This window comes from Sphaeramia orbicularis, chromosome 19 (genome assembly GCF_902148855.1).
Source record: "Sphaeramia orbicularis chromosome 19, fSphaOr1.1, whole genome shotgun sequence".
NCBI lineage: Eukaryota > Metazoa > Chordata > Actinopteri > Kurtiformes > Apogonidae > Sphaeramia > Sphaeramia orbicularis.
Window position 1 is genome coordinate 34924034 of NC_043975.1, and position 19505 is coordinate 34943538.

A 19505-nucleotide genomic window follows, 5' to 3' on the forward strand; every position below is an offset into this window, starting at 1 on the left:
ATCCATCTACACTGAAATGTGTTGTATAAAGAAGTTATGCTTACTTGCTTTGAAGTAACCCTTTGACCCTTCCCAAGTGAGTTGTCAGCATTCATCTGTGTTTTGCATTTTTCAATGACAATCAGGTATTTTTATTTAATTCACTGATCATGTAGCCTTGATGTTCATAAAAGATGAAGTCACTTTTTCAACAAAAAATATCATTGACTGAACACTGAAATGTGTCTTCAACCACTGTTGTTCATCACGCACAATTTATTGGTGAATCAATGTTGCAGAAGATGATGTTCCACGTTCACGAGTCTGTGAACATCAAAATGCACTACAAAAATTAAAATCTTACCAAGTGTGTTTTTCTCATTTCTAGCCAAAATATCTCATCACACTTAAAATAAGACATAATCGCCTAAAGAGTAACTTTTCAATGAGACATCAGAACTTATTTTTAGACAATAAATCTTGAAAATGTTATTTAAATAAATGTTACCAAAATCATTTTCACTTGTTCCACTGGCAGATTTTTTGCTTAATTCAAGATTTTTTGGTTTAATTCAAGAAAAAAAAAAAAAAAAAAATCTGCCAATGGATCAAGTGAAAATGATCTTGGTAAGATTTATTTAAATACAAATTTCAAGATATATTATCTTAAAATAAGTTCTTAGACCTCACTGAAAAGTTACTCTTTAGGTGATTATGTCTTATTTTAAGTGTGATGAGATCTTTGGACAAGAAATGAGAAAAATACACTTGGTAAGATTTGGATTTTTTGCAGTGTGGGTCTTATTTGAAGAGTATTAAAAGCTGGTAAACTGCATTTTACCTGAATTATTTACATGTAATGGTAGGATTAGGTTCAGGTTTGGGTGGCCAGTTGCAGTCTGTAGCTTTCTTTCTTTCTTTCTTTCTTTCTTTCTTTCTTTCTTTCTTTCTTTCTTTCTTTCTTTCAGTGTAGGCTCATATGTGACACACTGCTCTGTTTAATGTGATTTGGGAATACTTTAGATGCATTGTTTTTTCTGTCTGTTTGTTCAGTGTAATATTTTTTACGCATAAATTTCGCCAACACGCCAAATTCATTCACATTCATAAATTTTATGCAAATGTGCCACACCTCCCCCTACCCATCAAAAGCCACCGATGACTCCGTGTCTTTTTCTCTGTCTGAGGCTAAACTCATATATCGTGGATCTCTCAGTGCAGGTGGACTTACTGTTTTTTCCATTTTATGTTCCTTCTATTGAAAACCGGAGCGAAAGGACACTGGATGATGAAGTTGTGAGGAGGCGTTTGCAGTAGAAGTAATGCGTAAAGCTGTTTTTTTCCATCATATATATTGTTCTGGTCAGAAGTCAAGGATAAATAACTCCGAAAAGGTCGCAGTGACTTTTTGCACAATAACGCAGCGCAACACATCTGCAGCTGTCTGCAAGAGGATCAGGTACTGGTGAGTGCACATTCTTTATTTTAAATAGGAAAAGTATTTTATGATGAAGACCGAGTGAAATAACGGAGTTCCTCGTATAAATAGACAATATGCACTTCATGATAAAGACGCTACAAATTATTACTATATAGACAATAAGGAGGCAATTTCGGAATAGCTTTTTTAAAGAATCAGTTAATTTATTTTCAGTTTAGTGACTTCTTATTCTTAAGAAATATTTTTTATATTACTTTAAAAAACGAATTAACCCTTTCATGCATAGTGGTTACTACAGTGGACAGTTATTCTACAGCTGTTCTTTTGTATATTCATTAATTTTGCTGTTTTAGTTCCACATCACTGTGGACACTTATGCATCATCCTATATACTGCAGTTCATACCGTTATTGTAAATTTGCTGTTCTTTATAAACCTGATCTGCAGTGATATGTTTAAGTGTAAAAAAAAAATATGCTTGATATTGTTATTAGACTGTAATGAACAGCTTTTTTTTTTTTTTTTTTTTTTTTTTTTTAACAAAAAGGTGTGTTTTTTTTGTTTTGTTTTGTTTTGTTTTGGGTTTTTTTGCATATTATCTCCATGAAGTGAGTAATAACTAGTATTAGAGTACGTTAAAATGTGACAAAACATCAGATTAGCAGCATTAAAAAGGTTTTCACACAGTGTATCAGTAAATACATGTTTTTTTTTTTTGCTTCAAAAATTAAACACATGGTTTCCAGCTGAGTGGACATTTTTGCAACTCCATGAAAAATAGGTTCATAATTTTTTTATTTTTTTTTTTTTTATTTTTTTTCCCCAATTGCATTGTTTTTTAATGCCTAAAGAGGAGTAAAAACACTCAGGGGAAAAAAAAAATCTTGATTGAAGTTCTCATAATTCATGCATGAAAGGGTTAAAGTAAAATATGTGCAAAAAAGAAAGTCAAATACATAAATAGATTAAACGAAAAAATATTATTCAAAAAAGAAAATTTGTGTTTGGATTTGATGATGTTGCAGACACTGAGTCTCATTTTATTTTTTCCTCATGAAAAAGGTTTAATATGAGAGTTAAGTAAGAAAAACAACAACATAAAATGTCTTTGATTGTGGGTTGATCTCTTTGAACTATTTTTGCTCATCATTTGGTGATTTGAGGATGGGGGCAGAGTCAGTCCTAAATCTCCCTCTTTTGATCACGTGGGTTAAAATCTGAAAACTTAAGCATCATTCACATGTAGTTTACAGTTCATTGGCTCCGTGTGTCCAGGGGAAGGGGGTATAGTCTGCACTGGAGAAGGCTCCATCAGGTTTATCCCTTCATTTTCTAAATCAATCTCTATGTGGCACTGACTAAACTGAGAAGTGCCAAGTCTGATGCATGCAAATCACTTGGATGACACATTCAGCCGCTTCTCTTTCAGCATCGAGTCACAGCAGAAATGTCACCCAGGGGTCTTTTTTGGGGGGTAACTGTTGCATGCTTGATGTGGAATGCAATTAATCCTTTGGCATAGTAAAAGCGAAATGTTTTGCAGATTTACTGTGGAATTGATTTGCACAAAAATCCTTGCAATTCCCTACTTGCTTCTGATACATTTTCTGTGAAGATAAATGGAATTATATTTCCTTTCATTGTGACTGAAAATGTGGGGAAAACTCTACATGCAGTGATTCTTGATGTAAAACCAAAACTGTTTTTTTTTTTTCTTGAACTGCCACAGGGAAAGAACCCTGTCAAATTGACACGTAGCAGGAGGGAGAAATTGATGTATAGAAATTGCTTTAGAGTAGCCTGAGGTGTGATTCCAGCAAATAATGTAAGGCCCTCTGACTCATTCTTGCTAATAAAAGCCATAAGAGTCATATTTGTGACTATAATGTTGTACTGACATAATTTTTTAAAAATATGAACCCCTTTTAAAAAGTTGAAAAGAATCTGAAATAATATATATGTATTATGGTTTCTTCCACCATAAACACTAACTTAACATGTATATAATTTTAGATTTGATTATACTTGTAGAGTCACATTTTAAGGTTTACCTGAGTGGGTCCATGGAGGATAATGTACTGGAGTGTATGTACCATTATATGCCCACTGTACAATAACTGACCTGTCTGATGTTTAAACTCTGCCCATAAATGTATTTCCACTATGCACTTAATTGTTATTTTGCACCTTCATCATAATGAACATTACAGTTTATTTTTGCACCTTACAGTGTATCTGTCTGCGTAGATTCTCATTTGCCCAGGTCATCATTCTTCTTGGTAGTTCTTCTGGGTTCAGCTGGACTGGTTTAGTTCTTCTGAAAATGTTTTGTCTCTCATCCAAGATACTTCTTCAATTCTAATATCTGATAGATAAACTTACAATCTATCTATCTATCTATCTATCTATCTATCTATCTATCTATCTATCTATCTATCTATCTATCTATCTATCTATCTATCTATCTATCTATCTATCTATCTATCTGTCTATCTGTCTGTCCGTCTGTCCGTCTGTCCGTCCGTCCGTCTTAAATGCTGCCATGGGAGTATAGAGAAGCATGACTAACATGAAGAAACAACCTCTAGAGTAAGAACATAATGTGGTGCCTACTTTTAATCACTCTCAGCCAAATATAGTGTAAGATTGTGTTGAAAGTTACTGCCCTATAATTTACATTAGATTGTCTTTGTGTAAAACTTATTACATACATATTTTTACTCGAAAAAACTCAGATATTATATCTTCACAAGGCTGTTTCAAGCAAACATATCACCCCAACAAAGGGGTCATGTCTCCATTTGATGCCATTTGACCCTGAAAAAGTCGGTCAAGGTGACTTATTTTCAATAGGCTTCTGCTCCATGCAAATTACCAAGACTTGCCAACACATTATAAACTTGGTACAGATATCTCAATGCATTCTTCACATAATGCGATTACGTCGATGAATGGACAGACGGACACACAGATGACAAAAATGATTACAATACCCTTTCGGCCAGAAGTTGGCCGAGGGGTATAAACTGTCCCTGTCATACCTCACTATTTTTTCATCCTGTTTTCATCATTGAAATTGGACAGTTTATCCCTGATTCTTGTTTCTAATTTCAGAATTACGTTTAGGACATTATTCAGGCAGCTGTCAGTTTAAAAGGAAAAAGTTATACTTGAAGTCTTTTTAATCAACTTCGACCAAATCAGATTTTAAGTCACTTTCAGGCATATTTAAAGGCAGGGGTTTTAATGATTGCTGTTGGCAGATTGTTCCTGAAATTAAGGAACTAAATTATCATCCTGATCCAGACTGAGTCACTAAAATACATGGGTTAATTAGCTGATATACTTTTGGTAGTAATACTGATACTGTTACCAGTTACTCATTATTAAGGAGATTAGTAACCAATTGGGACCAGATTACATTCGCAGCACATTTGCAAATTTTATGGTAACAAACCTTGTTGTAAGAGACTGCAGAGTGGAGATTACAGTAACATTATATATTACACTGCTATGAGGACTTCCTCCCTCTTCCTCCCTTTTTTCCATTTAATAAGAGGCTGCATCTAGTGTTAATATACTACACCATTAACCAGTGAATCAGCGTTATTATCGCCTTTGATAAAAAGCCCAAGCTGAAGAAAACAATGACTCAAATGACAGATTTTTTTCAGTAGGTTTAAGTGTGTGACTTTACAACTAGATATTATTAAATGTCACATTCGGAACCTTCTAATAGTACACACTGTTTACAATGAGCATGTATAGTTGCATCAGTGCTCACAGTACCTGCCTCCACAACAGTTTTTTCCCAGCCACAGTTATCCTAGTGGCACAAGACATTAAGGAGGGGAGGAAGTACCCCAGGCCACTAGTCACTCATGTCCCTCACACTCTTACAGATATATAACTTAACTAATACCATGCTTTAGTCTTTTCTCCCTTCATAGGAAGAACATTCTCCTAAATACATGCAACAGCCACTTTAAATTGAATGTGCAATAACTTGTTCTACCTCCCAGTACTTTTATTATTTCTGTGATACAGCACTCTATTTTACAGTGTATATTTGTGTTTGTCTGTGTAATAACTGTTTTTATATGTTTTAGCTGTGTTTGTGTTGTTTTTGTCTTTTTTTTTTAACTCAGTGACTCGCATTAGAATTCCAATGTACCTACTGCGATGTATCTGTGCAAATGGCAAATAAAGTCTATTCTAGTGTAGTTGGGATGCAGAAGATTTTCAATAATTTGACACTGTTGATAGTTGTGTGGATAAAGAGGGTGCAATGTGTGAAGTCTTTGATAAATGAGTGCATTAAAGGGCTTATATGCAGTATTCATAGTTTGAAGTATCATAAGCAGGGGAAGTCATGTATTAGAATACACCACCAACACATCAACACTATTGTAACGGACAGAGTACAAAGCCTGAACCCAAATGCAAGACCAGTACACAGATGAAAAGTTGAGTGTTTATTAAACACAATCACAGGAGAAAAAAAAAAAAAGAAAAAAAGAAAAAACAGCACAGAATTATTAACACATCTGTCAAGGCGTGTGATTCAGGACTCGACGTCCGGGCTGTGAGCGGGGACAGCGGGCGGTCAGCACGGCCGAGCCGGAGATATCCCAACAGCAACCTGACTAGGGCAAAACAGAGGATAGTCAAAAAACAGGCCAAGTCATACACAGGAGAGCAAATCAGGTGGCAACGGGACATGAGGAGAAGGCTTACTCACAGTCAAAGTCCAGGCGAGGGTCAAAACACAGGTAAAACGTTGGAGGCTGAGGTAATCAGGGGAAAGGCAGAATCGGAAGTCAGATGAACGAACCAGGTCAGAACCAGACAAGCAGGCAGATGAGGAACAGGCAGATGAGGAACAGGCAGAATCGGTGGTCGGAAGACAAAAACAGGTCACAATGGGCAGACAGACTGACAGGATCCAAAAACACTGGTGAGTAAGCACAACAAGTGTAGCAAACAAACAGGGGAAGGCGCAGGGTTTAAATACACAAGAGGGCGGGAAGACAATTAGACACAGGTGGAACACATCAGGGCAGAGACAGGTAATCAGGAGCAGGTGAAACAATCAAAGAAGGGAAGTAAAGACACCAGACATGACACATGAGGGAAACTTAACAAAATAAAACAGGAAATGACAGACAAAACAGAAAAGACAGACAAAATCCAGACACTGTCTGGGAGCCGACATGACAACTGTGTATCCACAGACTGTATCACTCACTGAATAAAATATGAAGCTCTTTGTTTATGCACATCTGTGTTATGGTATCATCAAGTATGGTATCATCGTAGGTTCCTTATCAGTCACTCAAAATAATTTAGCTCTGTTTTTGAGAGGGAAACAGCCACAGTAAAAATACAAATCACTTCAGTTTTCTGTACATCCTGTGTCGTCTGCAGCTGCACTAGAAGATCCTTCATAAGCCTCATAATCAAACTCACCCATGTCAAAGAAACACTATGATTTCAGGAACAAAAAAATAGATTCAGTTCATACAGTATCTCTATAATGCAGTCCAGTGACTGGCAGAACTTCAGGGTTCTTTAGTCTGAACACTCGAATGATATTTTTAGGCTGCATTTGAATATTTGCAAGTAGAGATATTACATGTAGCTGCTTTAACTCATAAAATGTGGTTTTGTTTTGTTTGTTTGTTTCAAATGAATTTGAGAACCTTCACTTGAAAAAGCTGGAAATGTGTCTGCAGGAGCTCTATCAGGAAAAAAAAAATCAGTTGTGCGTATAAAAAGTGTAGTGCTTGTGGTAGGTAATAGAGAAACTTTAAAATGGATTGTATAAATGTATTAATATTCTCCAGACATGATTGATCTCAGGAAACAGGAGGAAGTGCTTTTTTTCCCCCAATGTTTCTTTCCATTTATTTATTTATTTTTTTGTTCCAGCAGTCAGACTGTTCTGTCTCCTCCCTCCTCCAAGTCTTTATCAGAATAAGTCAATCATAATGGAAAGGATACAGGACATAATGACCTTGATCTGTCTGCTCTTTCTCCAACTACCAAAGGTTAGTTATGCTCAAATACACGATGACTTACTACTTTTTAATAACACATTTGACATTCAGTTGCCTTTTTTTTCTGTTGTAAATTTTGTAGAGAGGTTTGGTAATGACAATACTTGTTTGTTTTTTTCTATATCTTTATAGTTTGAGATGGCCAATGGGACGGTCTTGGAGGAGACTTATCGGAAGTGGGTCCAGTATAAGGATGACTGTATGAAAATGATTGACACTGAGCCATTCTCTCAAGGTATGAATACATCTCTTTTGTGTTGAGCCATTTTGTAAAAGGGAGGGAATGTCAAAGAATATTTCAGAAAGACTAATCTTTGGATTTTTTGAGCAAAGGACCAATTCTGTTTCTTGTTTTTGGCTTCCAAGCTGGCTTGTTCTGTAACAGGACATTTGACAGATACGCCTGCTGGCCAGATACCCCTGCTGGCTTTATAATCAACATTTCCTGTCCTTTCTACCTGCCCTGGTATAGCAAAGGTAAATAATGTCCCTTTAAACTTTGTGTAATATGGCTGCACACTTGGTGAGAAAATTCAATTATGGTTATCGTGGGCATTACTGCAATGGTGATTTGAGGCTATTTCTTAGACATTAAGGAAAATACACAGATTACTGATCATTTTGAAATGTGTATGTCTTTCTAATCAAACAGACACAGCCTGGCCAAAGAAAAGTCCTGCACTTTAGTGTTTAGCTGGACCACCTTTAGTTCACCATGCCATTGCTTCAATAAATTTATGCAATGTCACAACACTATTTCTGTCCATAGTTGCATTCATTTTTCACTACGATCCTGTATTGATGATTGGAGAGTTGGACCACTACATCAAGTAGTAGCAGTAGTAGTAGTAGTAGTAGTAGTAGTAGTAGTAGTTGTAGTAGTAGTAGTAGTAGTAGCAGTAGTAGTAGTAGTAGTAGTAGTAGTAGTAGTAGTAGTAGTAGTAGTTGTAGTAGTAGTAGTAGTAGTAGTAGTAGTAGTGTGGTTTTATTTTGAGCACATAAAATCATCAGATAACAGATAATCATACAACATGGTCAAACAAAATTTTTCTGTGCTCGAAAAGGAGTGGGAAGAAGTAAAACTTATTGATTCCCACCCCTTTTTACAAACTAATAATTAAATTAAATCCTCTTCCTTTACTTTTTTTCCTGTGTATTTTTACAATAACACAAAACAACCATACAAACCATTCACATACACTTTTTTGGTCACCTCACACACAAACAGATTTGCATAATCAACTGTTTTCAATATAAACTACAATATTTATATGCTTTTTAAATATTTACTACAATAAATGTGATAATATCTTCTTATCATGATAATTAATGAATTAATTACAATAATATCTTATTTTATGTGTACTTCTATGTTATACCTAGATATTCACTTATTCAGATAATGTTCTATATTTTGTTATTATAGTGGATTTATACATACTTTTAAATGCACAAAATGAAGAGGACATTGTAAAGTTTTGGTCCAGTTTATTCCACAGAAGTCTTCTCCAGTACATCTCAAAGATTTTCAGTTAGCTTCAGTTCTGGACACTGTGTAGGCTAATCCATGTGTGAAAAAAACTCATTTTATGGACACATCTTTGATAACAGCACACATTTGACAGCCTCTGCAATGGCACAATATTTACTTCCCTCATTCACACATAAAGTTTCTAATCCTAGACCTGACCATATGAACCCTAGATCATAACACTGCCCCAACAGGCTTGTACTGTAGGCACTGGGCATGATGGGTAATCACTTCATCCACTTCTCCTCTCACCATGATGCACCCATTACTCCAGAACACGGTCAGATTCAGATTCAGATATACTTTATTAATCCCAGAGGAGATTGCATGATTTGGATTTAGTACATTGTGGACTCTTTGGAAGATTTCCTAAATCATCTTGTGATATATTGTACCTTCCTTCATATCATCCCAAAAGTTTTCCGTAGACTTTGGCTGTCTTATTTCTCACCACTGTGCAAAGCATGAGCTTATAGCTTCTACAGTCACAGACAAAAAAATTATTAGACCACATTTGTTTTCTTCAATTTCTTGTTCATTTTAATGCTTGGTACCACTAAAGGTACATTTGTTTGGACAAATGTAATGATAACAACAATAACTCATAAAAGTTTGATTTCAGAGCCATTTTCCATGATTTTCTTGATAATAACCAAAATCACTTCAGTTCTTACATCAACAGCTATGGCATTGCACTGACAAAAACAGTGCTTTTAGGGATTCCATGTTTTATTTTCTGTCTGTTTTAGTCACATGATACACACAGGAGTTAGTACTTGATTGCATAACCACTGTTTTTGATGACTTTTGATGGTCTAATAATTTTTTCTGCGATTGTATACTTTTTGTGTCATTGTTGTTCCTAATGCTGTTTGTATATTTCCTGTATATTACTTTTGTATGTATCTTGATACAAACACTGAGACATGCATAAAAATTGTTAAATATAACTTTGCTAAAACAACAAACCTGATGGTGTTTTAAGACTTTTGCGTAGTACCTTTTTGCTGAGTTAAATTCATGTGGTTAGGTTAGGGTTACAGATTTTTTTTTTTTTTTTTTTTTTAGGCTCGGCTGTTTATAAACCTGAATTTATAAGATATTCTAAATTCAATGAATCACCAAACACAAACTTGACCTTAAAATTGCAGCCCGCTGTGAATAAACTGCATAATTGCACAGGCTGATTATGTCTGCAATTTGGTTAATTGTGCAGCTTGGTAATGTATCCATGTAAATCTGTTCTTGAAGTGTCTGAAGTGGCTCCTGGGCAGTTGTCATACCCAGAGCTATCTATCCAATATGTTGGTTCATAGCAATATGTTGATAATTGTATGTTACATAACATACAAACATATGTGTCAAAATCCTCTCTTGAAATAAAAATAGTTAGTGGGAAATTGATACTTGTGTGTGTAACCCCCTGAAAACATGATGTATCTGGTTTATTAAATCAAAACCAGTGGAAACACACAAAATAAGCATTGTTATTTTTGCGACTCTTCAAAACTTTACTCTCTTGACTTTTGGTGGAAACACAGTTTGTAAATGCTGTTCTCAGGAAACATTAGAGTTTTGCTCTTATATTTTCTTTACATTTACTTTCTGCTTTCAAGAGGTTAGTCATGTGGTAAATTATACTAAAATTAGGGGTAATCAGCATTATAGCCATGCGGTGCTTTTTGTTGTCTTGGAAACATTCACACTGAGCTCACCTTTATAATAGAATGATAGGCCCTGTGGCTTTTAGTGGCTTTAACCTTTGTTTCTTTCTTCCTCAGTGGCTCAGGGTGTTGTCCGTAGGTGGTGTGGCACTAATGGCATCTGGAAGACAGATGACAGTGGGGAAGTATGGAGGGACATGACACAGTGTGAGGATGAAAAAGAGGCTACAGCTCAGGAGGTACAGTATATTATGGAAATCGAAATCTCTCTGTGAGATGTATAAATAATTGCTGCCATGAACTGTCTTCAGTTGTTATTTGTATATAATAAATTCTAATAAGTTTTGCAATTGGATTTCGGAAAAAAAATAATAGGCTGTATTTTGTCTTTACAGCTGTGGTTCAAACAACTGATGGTGAGATTCAGGATCTTGTACACAGTTGGCTATTCCTTATCCCTCTTCACGCTCATAACAGCACTTATCATTCTTCTAAGCTTTAGGTAACAGATTTACAATATGCTTTGATTTTGAAAATACACCATGTAATTTTTTTTAGATGCTTGTCGGTCTGGAAATATGGAAAGTGGGAGAATGGATTGTGTTACTGCAATAGTTTATCAAGTGTCACAAAACAAGCTCTCGTTAACATGTTTTATTCCAATAATCACACAAGAGACAAACAAGTGGTAAGTTTATGTTTTCTCAAAGTGTCTAAGGCAAACTCTGGAAACACCTCTGTACTGAGTATGGCCTCCATTAGCATTAATGACTGTCAGAGTCTTTCTCCTCATGAACAGACTGTAGCATCTGATTTGGATCTGAAGAATGGTTTCTCTACTCTGCAGAAGACTAAAGCTATGTTCAGACTGCAGGCAAATGTGGCCCAAATCTGATTTTTTTGTCCATATGTGACCTGTATCAGATCTGTTAAAGATAGTTTGAACGGCACAAATCCATTTTTTTCAAATTCAACCAAGGCCACTTTCATATGTGGTCCGAAATCTGATACGGATCTGATATTTTGCAATGCGACTTCAGTCTGAATGGCTAGGTGGCATTTATACGACCTTAACACCATTGAAATGCGACAAACATCAAAATTCTGCGTGGTCAATTCTGCATGCCTGCGTGGTCACATTTTACATCAGGACCTCTTTTGTGCATGTGGGTCACTTCAGGGTTGCATTCAGTTCATACTCAAAACTGACAGAAGTCGCATTTAATGTGTAATATGAACAAACACACAAAAAAATCAAATTGTGAATTAATCCAAATTGTGCGTTAAGACCTGCTGTCTGAACGTAACAGTTTATAGACTCTCCTTCTTCCAATGTTTCCTATGTTACTAGACTTTGGAAATAAAACAGTCAAGTGCAAGAGACAGTTTTTTTTATCCTGTTTGAACTGTGCCACCATTTAGACATATGTTTGTCAACTGAAAATGAAATAATTTTACAAACCAAGAAAGATGCAGTTTATGGCAATGATAGAGAAGAAACTTCTACTTTAACTCAATGGACTGAAACTCATACATGAAACATTCAAACATATCAACACTCGCCTTTCCCTCAGTCTTCAAGATTGAGGAGGAAAGGTATTAAAAGATGATCAGTTAATTAAACATGGTAGAATATGTGATTTATGCTGAAAAATGCAAAATACAGAGAATAATGTTTGAATAAATGGCAATAAATCACTTAAGAAAGATTAAATACAAAGAAAAATTTATTTGGGAACTGTCATTAAAGTAGCATAGGGTCTTTATGGATTAAACTGTCAAAGAAAATTACTAGACCACAGGTGTCAAACATGCAGCCCGGGGGCCAAATCCAGCCCGCCAAAGGGGCCAACCAGGCCCGTAGGATGAATTTGTGAAATGTAAAAATTACACTGAGGATATTGACAATCATTGGTGTCAAAATCATTTTAATTCAGGTTCCACATACAGACATATACAGACCAGTTAGATCTCAATTGGGTCAGACCAGAAAAATATGCTAAAATTGTGTCTTTTTTTGTAGTGTAAAAAAGTAAAATTACATGAAAATGTTTACATTAACAAATTATCCTTTTACAAAAAATGTGAATAACCTGAAGAAATATGAACAACCTGAAATGTCTTAAGGGAAATAAATGCAATTCTGCCAATATTATGCCTGTTACTAAATGTTTTGTGTATTTGTAATTGCAATGTAAGTTGTAATGTACATGTATAAATAATAAACTGATACACTGAGGCACAATACTGTTAAAATGGCACTTGTTTTTCTTAAGACATTTCAAGTTGTTCATGTTATTCATATTTTTAAGGAAACTTTGTAAATATAAACATCATAATATTATTTTACTTTTTTCACTGTTATTATTTTACTGGTCCAGCCCACTTGAGATAATTTTGGGGTGAAAGTGGCCCCTAAACTAAAATGAGTTTGACTCAGCTGAACTAGAGGATAAAAAGAGAAAGCAGGAGGAAAAACAAAAGAATACACCATAACTTATTGTTATTTTTGTCCATTACAGGAAGCTCCATTGCACTAGGAACTACATACATGCTAACCTCTTCCTCTCCTTTATCCTGCGAGCTGTATCCGTCATGGTTAAGGACACCATGCTGGAACGCCACTGGGGACGGGAGATCATGAAGCACTCTGATGTTAGTGAGATGCTCAGTCACCAGGTACGTGTTGGTTTGCATTTCTGTTTTAAGGCACATTTCCACATTTGGTTTTGCTAATATGTGGTATTCTCTGTCCGTTTACCTCAGGCTGCAATTGGCTGCAGAATAGCACAGACACTGATGCAATACTGTGTTCTGGCCAATCACTACTGGTTCTTTGGAGAAGCTGTTTATTTATATTCCGTGCTCATTGCCTCAGTGTTCATAGATAATGACAAACACTTACCTTACATCTGCGTTTGCTGGGGTAAGTGCCTGTACTGTTAGTGCCACTTCATACTTACTTTGGCAATTTTTTTTGTCTGCTTTTAACCCATAAAGACCCAAACAGCCCCCGGCAACCAAAACCATCCACTGATCTAAACTGTTTAATACCTGTTGATTCACTAATCTTATCAATACAAGTAAACAATTGGTGTAAAATGCAATTTGTTGTCTTTTCATGGTCATCAGATATGACCCATGTGGACGTTCAGAGGCTCTGTAGTGAACGTGGAAACATCTTCTATAACATTGATTCACCAGTAAAATCCATGGAGTTTGATCAATGACAGTGAAAGGAGGCACTTAGTTTGTGTTCAGTTATTGATATATTTACTGGAAAAGTCACTTTTTCTTCAGTTTTCTCTGTTTTTGATATAATAACCCGCAACTGTAATCTGAACTTTCATGAACATCTACCTCAGTGGTTCCCAACCTTTTTTGGCTCGTGACCCCATTTTAACAACAATTTCTGGCAACCCCAGACATTCAAAAGGGAGACTTTTTTGTTAAAATTTTTGTTTTTGATCATGTAATAGTTTGCTATACTATGTTGAAAATAAATGTTAATTTTAGACAACATTTAGTCTATATAATATATATTATGGACAGAGGCAGAAGAGCCAGGTTGAGATTACTGCACAAAGTGAGAATTTTATTTTCCTTGGTCAGGAAATGTACAGTCAGTCCAGCTTGTATTTACAAGGCTGACAATTAATACTGAACAAACAAGAACTCAAACTATGAATTATGAAAGAGCTGCAGCATCTTAAACCAACCACAATGAACATTTGTCTCTCTCAACTTACCATATATTTTTTTTATTTATCAGTTTTTATTTTTATCAAGTGCTACAAATTTCAGGTGACCCCACATGAGGTTCCGACCCCAAGGTTGAAAAACACTGATCTACATGTAGGAAAATAACAGATTTTCACTGAAAAAAAAAAAAAAAAAAATTATTATTATTATTATTATTATTATTATTATTATTATTATTATTATTATTATTATTATTATTATAATAAAGATAATATTACAATAAATGATGATAACTCACTTAAGGAAGGTTGAATATAGCCTCTAAGACCCAGCTATTGGTTTTCTGTCCACATTTTGTGATGGCTTGAGTACGAAAACTGAACCCACATGCAAGACCCAGAGACAGACGTAAAAGTTCAGTGTTTATTAAACACGAACTTAACTTACAATTCTCTGATAGTGATATTAAACAGAATCTTGAAGACACAGAGTCCTGGGTTCTTCTCAGGGTTAGTGAAGTGGACCGGAGATGGAACCACACAGTCTGGACCGGTAAAACACGTCGGGAGTCCGACTAGGGGAAAGCAGAGGGAAGTCAGTAGCAGAACCAGGTCATATACAGGCAGACGGAAAGGCAACGGGACATAGGGAACAGGCTACCTCACGTATCGTAAAACAGGTGGGTAGGTCGAACACACGTAGATTCATTGGAGGCAGAAACACAGACAAGGGTCAGGCAAAAAGGCAGGAGTCAGAGAAGGCAAACCGGGTCAAAAAACAGGCAGACAGGATCCAAAAACGCTGGTAAGTATCACACGAAGGGAAATACGAACTGGCAACAAACAAGGGGGAACACAGGGCTTAAATACACAAGAGGGAGGGAAGACAATGAGACACAGGTGGAACAAATCAGGGCAGGGACAGGTAATCACACAGGTGACACAGATTAGGGACAGGAAGCAAAGACACGAGACATGACACACGAGTAAACTTAATAAAATAAAACAGGAAATGACAGACAAGACTAACAAGACAGACAAGACCAGACTAACGTCTGGGGACAGATGTGACACATTTGTGGACAAGAGTTTCACAACTTCATACAAAAAAAAAAAAAAGAAAACTGTCCACCACAAAGGACATTCCATAAAAATTTTAAAAACTACACCTGAAAAAACTGTTGCATCATGATGTTTCCAATATATGCACTTATTTAATAAAAAAAAAAAAAAAAAAAAAAAAAAGCTTGTACTTTGTTGACATTTCCTGGGTCTTAGGAGGATAGAGAAAAATTCATTTAGGAGCTACCACTAAAGTAACACTGGGTCCCTATGGGTTAAAATCAATTCAGATTTGGCTCCAAAGGTAGGCATAACAATGCAGCGTCTAGCTCTAATTTTACTCTTAAGCTTACTGGTTACGCCCCTGTTACTAATTTTGCCAGTGTTTGCTGCCTTTGTTGTAGGAACTCCACTTCTATTTGTGATTCCCTGGGTAGTGATGAAGATATTGAAAGAAAACAAAGAGTAAGAGAATGTGTATACACCAGCTGAAATATATAATCATGTTATTTCTATGCTTATGCCTCCAGTGACTCCCATTGCATAAGGCTGAATATCATTGTCCATCTTTTTCTACTTCCAGGTGTTGGGGGTTTAATGAAAACATGAACTACTGGTGGATTATTCGATTTCCAATTCTTTTTGCTTCATTAGTAAGAACAAACACCACAAAACAGTCTCCCCATGGTGTTCAGTGTTGTCGTCTGTCTGAGACTTTTTTTTTTTTTAAATTTTTTATTATTGTTATCAACAGATCAACTTTCTGATATTCATGAAGATCTTGAAGGTCATTTTTTCTAAACTGAGGGCCAACAACCAGAGTGGCTACCCTGATTATAAGCTTCGGCAAGTGTTTCATCATGTTTTTAAGATTATGAGCCAAGAACAAATACCTAAAAAATACTCAGTGACTTTATCAGGTAGTGTGGATCATGACAAACTGACCAACTACTTTGTTTTTTGTCCCATCAGACTTGCCAAGGCAACCCTTACCCTCATTCCCTTGTTTGGTGTCCACGAAATCATATTCATTTTTGCTACAGATGAGCAGACGACAGGTGTTCTGCGCTACATTAAGGTCTTCTTCACACTTTTTCTCAATTCATTCCAGGTAATTGAATGGGCAGGTAATTAGCTGTTTGTAATCATGAAAACACTGATGCAGTCTAATGTCTTCAATAATAAGATTTCTTACTTTTTAAATGACTTTCTAAAATAAACCTAATTCTTTAAATTTGGCCTCTTGTAGGGATTTATTGTGGCTGTGCTGTACTGCTATGCTAATAAAGAGGTTTGTTATTTAATTTTATATTCTAACTTTAATACTTAATCAAGGTTCATGCTTCATTTTTGCTGTCATTCATTTCCATGTTTTCACACGAAAAAAAACAACTAAATACGTACTCAGGTCCCAGTGTAATAAAGTAAACAGTAAGATAAAAGTAAAACAGTAAAGGTATCTAAAAACAGACACAGAAGACATTCACCCATTAAAAGACATTCACTAGCATCAGAGCAAATGAAGTGCAAGTTCATCACCCTCACAACCGCTGGGAAGAAGCTGAATTTCAGCCTTGTTTTGGCTTTGAGGCTTCTCAGCCTCCTGCCAGAGGGGAAGCGGGCAAACAGTCCATTTGCAGGGTGGGTGGGGGCCCTCATAATGCATAATGCTCCTGCATTATAGATGTCCTCGATGGAGGGAAGGAAGCAGTTTGTGACTTTCTGCGTTGCCTTAACAACCCTCTGCAAAGCTCTCTTATCTGAGAGCAGTTCCCATACCAGACTGTGACACATAAGGTGATGATGCTCTCCACCACACACCTGTACAAAGCAGTCAGAACGGGTGTGCTGACAGTAGAGGTATTAGTGGACCTTCTTCATGATGTAGGTAGTGCGATTCATCCAGATGAGGTTGTGCAAGATATGCACATGATATGATAAAGTAGGAGACCACTTCCACAACTGCTGCACTGATGTAAAGGGGAGGGGTGTGTGACCATCTCTCTTAAAATCCATGATTGACTCCTTTGTCTTCTCCACATACACCATTCCTCATGCAGTTCCACCTCCTGTCTGCACTCAGACTTGTCATTACAGGAGATTAATCCCACCACGACTGTGTCATCAGCAAACTTCACAATGTGACTGTTAGGATGAGTGGCTGAGCAGTCATAAGTGTGGAGGGTGTACGACAGGGGGCTCAGGACACATCCCTAGGGGGAGCTGATGTTGAGGGTGACATTATGGGTCTTAGGCTAGAATCAATTTACATAGGGAAGTTTTAATTCCAAGCAACTGAAGTTTGTTGATCAAAGTCTGCGGGCGATGATGACAAACTTACTAAAATCCAAAAAGAGCAGTCAGATGTAGGAATTTCTGGTCTCCAGATGTGCAAGAGCTCACCGTTTAGCCAGGGCTACTGATTGGGACTGATTGATTACTACTGATTGAACATCATCGGTACACTTGCTTATGTAACTGGTGACAGATGACACATACTCCTTGAGGTTCACCATGCCACCAACTGTTGCTGCTTCTCTAAAGACCTGCCAGATGGTGGACAGCAGCAGTGAGCCACATAGTGATGGTTTTCCATGTGTGCACCTGGTTGAGCCTTTTGTTCCTCCTAGTTGTTATGGAGACATGCTGGTACATCCTCAGCAAGGCATCCATTAGGATTACGGGATTAAAATCTCCTGCAACCATGAAAAAAACCCTCCATGTGCTTGTTCCTGAACATCGTGATATAATCATAGAGCTCCTTGAGATCTTCACTTGCATTAGGGCTGATCAATGAACCAGATAATACATAATAGTCCTAGTTATGTATGGAGCATTATTTTTAAATATACATTTCTTTAATAATTAGATTATTAATCTGCTTGACAAGACATACACCTTGAACAGATGAACAAATCATTACACATCAGGATAAAAAAAATATAGACCTGCATTATTAAATTTATAGATGTGTTCAGCTATATGATCTTATCTGATCTTATTTCTTATTTTGCAAATCTAAGATATGATTTAAGACATGATCTATCAACTATTCAATTCAGCTGTTTACTCTAGTCCTAAACAGTCAGACTGGAAAATGTCACAAAACTTATAGCATTTTTCTCTAATTTTGTGCATATATTATAAAGTTAATTCTGAAATGGCTCACCTACACTCTGTGTGCAGGTGAGGACAGAGGTGAAGAGGAAGTTACGCAGCTGGATTACAGAAGCAGAAATTGTGTGTTGTGGACAGTGACTAGCCGTGGCTGACTCTCGAGTAGAAACTTTATCCATTGCCACAGTCCCAGAGCGCAACAGATCCTCTGCCACAATAAGGCCTGAGGGTTCATCTACTCCTGAGAGTTCACAGACTTTTAGATGCCAAATTCAGCCACCTCCTGCACAACTTGATGATTCTTTGCTGAACTGTCCATCAGTGATGGATAGAGACAACAGAACTGTGGAAAGTCAAAGTGGACATCCACCTATGGCTATGCAGGTTTCCTTTCTCATACATCTTCAAGACCCTGTGGAGTTGCTCCCAAATGCTGTAAATACAGATTTAGTCTGAATACATTTTTGGATTCATTGTACACTGTTATGTCCAATGTGGTATGTGTGATATTGTGAATAAGTGTTTTGTTTCTTTGTAAAATTTCCACTTGTATAATACTGTAACTAACAAGTGCTTGAGGTAATTTAAAACCAAAGTTATTTCAATAAATAATAAATGTTTTATATAAAAAGTATTTGTTTATGGATTCAGTTTGCTTGGGCCATTAATTACAATGTATGTAACTCTGTACACTCATGGTCAAAAGTTTTGACAATGACACAAATAGATTTTTTTTTTTTTTTTTTTTTTTTTTTTTACCTTAAATGTGATTTTTTCCCCCTCATTTTTCAGTGTGCCCCAGAAACACGTAGAAATTACAAAAAAAAAAAAAAAAAAAAAAAAAGTCAAATCTTCCAAAAGACAACATTTGTGACATTCTCAAAACTTTTAGCCTGGGTTTACCTAGTATAGAAACAATGGACTTCATTACCCAGAAACACCCGGGAATGC

The 19505-nt window shown here is 36.3% G+C and overlaps 1 protein-coding gene across 1 annotated transcript; it reads left to right on the top strand.

Moving 5' to 3' along the window:
- Window positions 1-1433: 1433 nt before the first annotated feature.
- On the top strand, window positions 1434-18811 carry LOC115410317 (glucagon receptor-like). The gene is made up of 14 exons (XM_030121922.1): window positions 1434-1444; window positions 7352-7470; window positions 7612-7714; window positions 7846-7956; window positions 10792-10913; window positions 11070-11176; window positions 13197-13353; window positions 13441-13600; window positions 15842-15902; window positions 16021-16090; window positions 16192-16283; window positions 16410-16548; window positions 16687-16728; window positions 18624-18811. The coding sequence occupies exons 2-14, from the start codon at window positions 7411-7413 to the stop codon at window positions 18693-18695; spliced, it is 1296 nt and encodes a 431-aa protein (XP_029977782.1). The 5' UTR covers window positions 1434-1444; window positions 7352-7410; the 3' UTR covers window positions 18696-18811.
- The last annotated feature ends 694 nt before the right edge of the window (window positions 18812-19505 follow it).

Excerpts from the sequence above, each read along its gene's own strand:
- LOC115410317 (XM_030121922.1), top strand. The coding sequence starts at position 7,411 with ATGGAAAGGATACAGGACATAATGACCTTGATCTGTCTGCTCTTTCTC. Across the intron at positions 7,957-10,791 it reads CCTGCCCTGGTATAGCAAAG|TGGCTCAGGGTGTTGTCCGT; the intron begins GTAAATAATGTC and ends TTTCTTCCTCAG. Across the intron at positions 15,903-16,020 it reads ATATTGAAAGAAAACAAAGA|GTGTTGGGGGTTTAATGAAA; the intron begins GTAAGAGAATGT and ends TTCTACTTCCAG.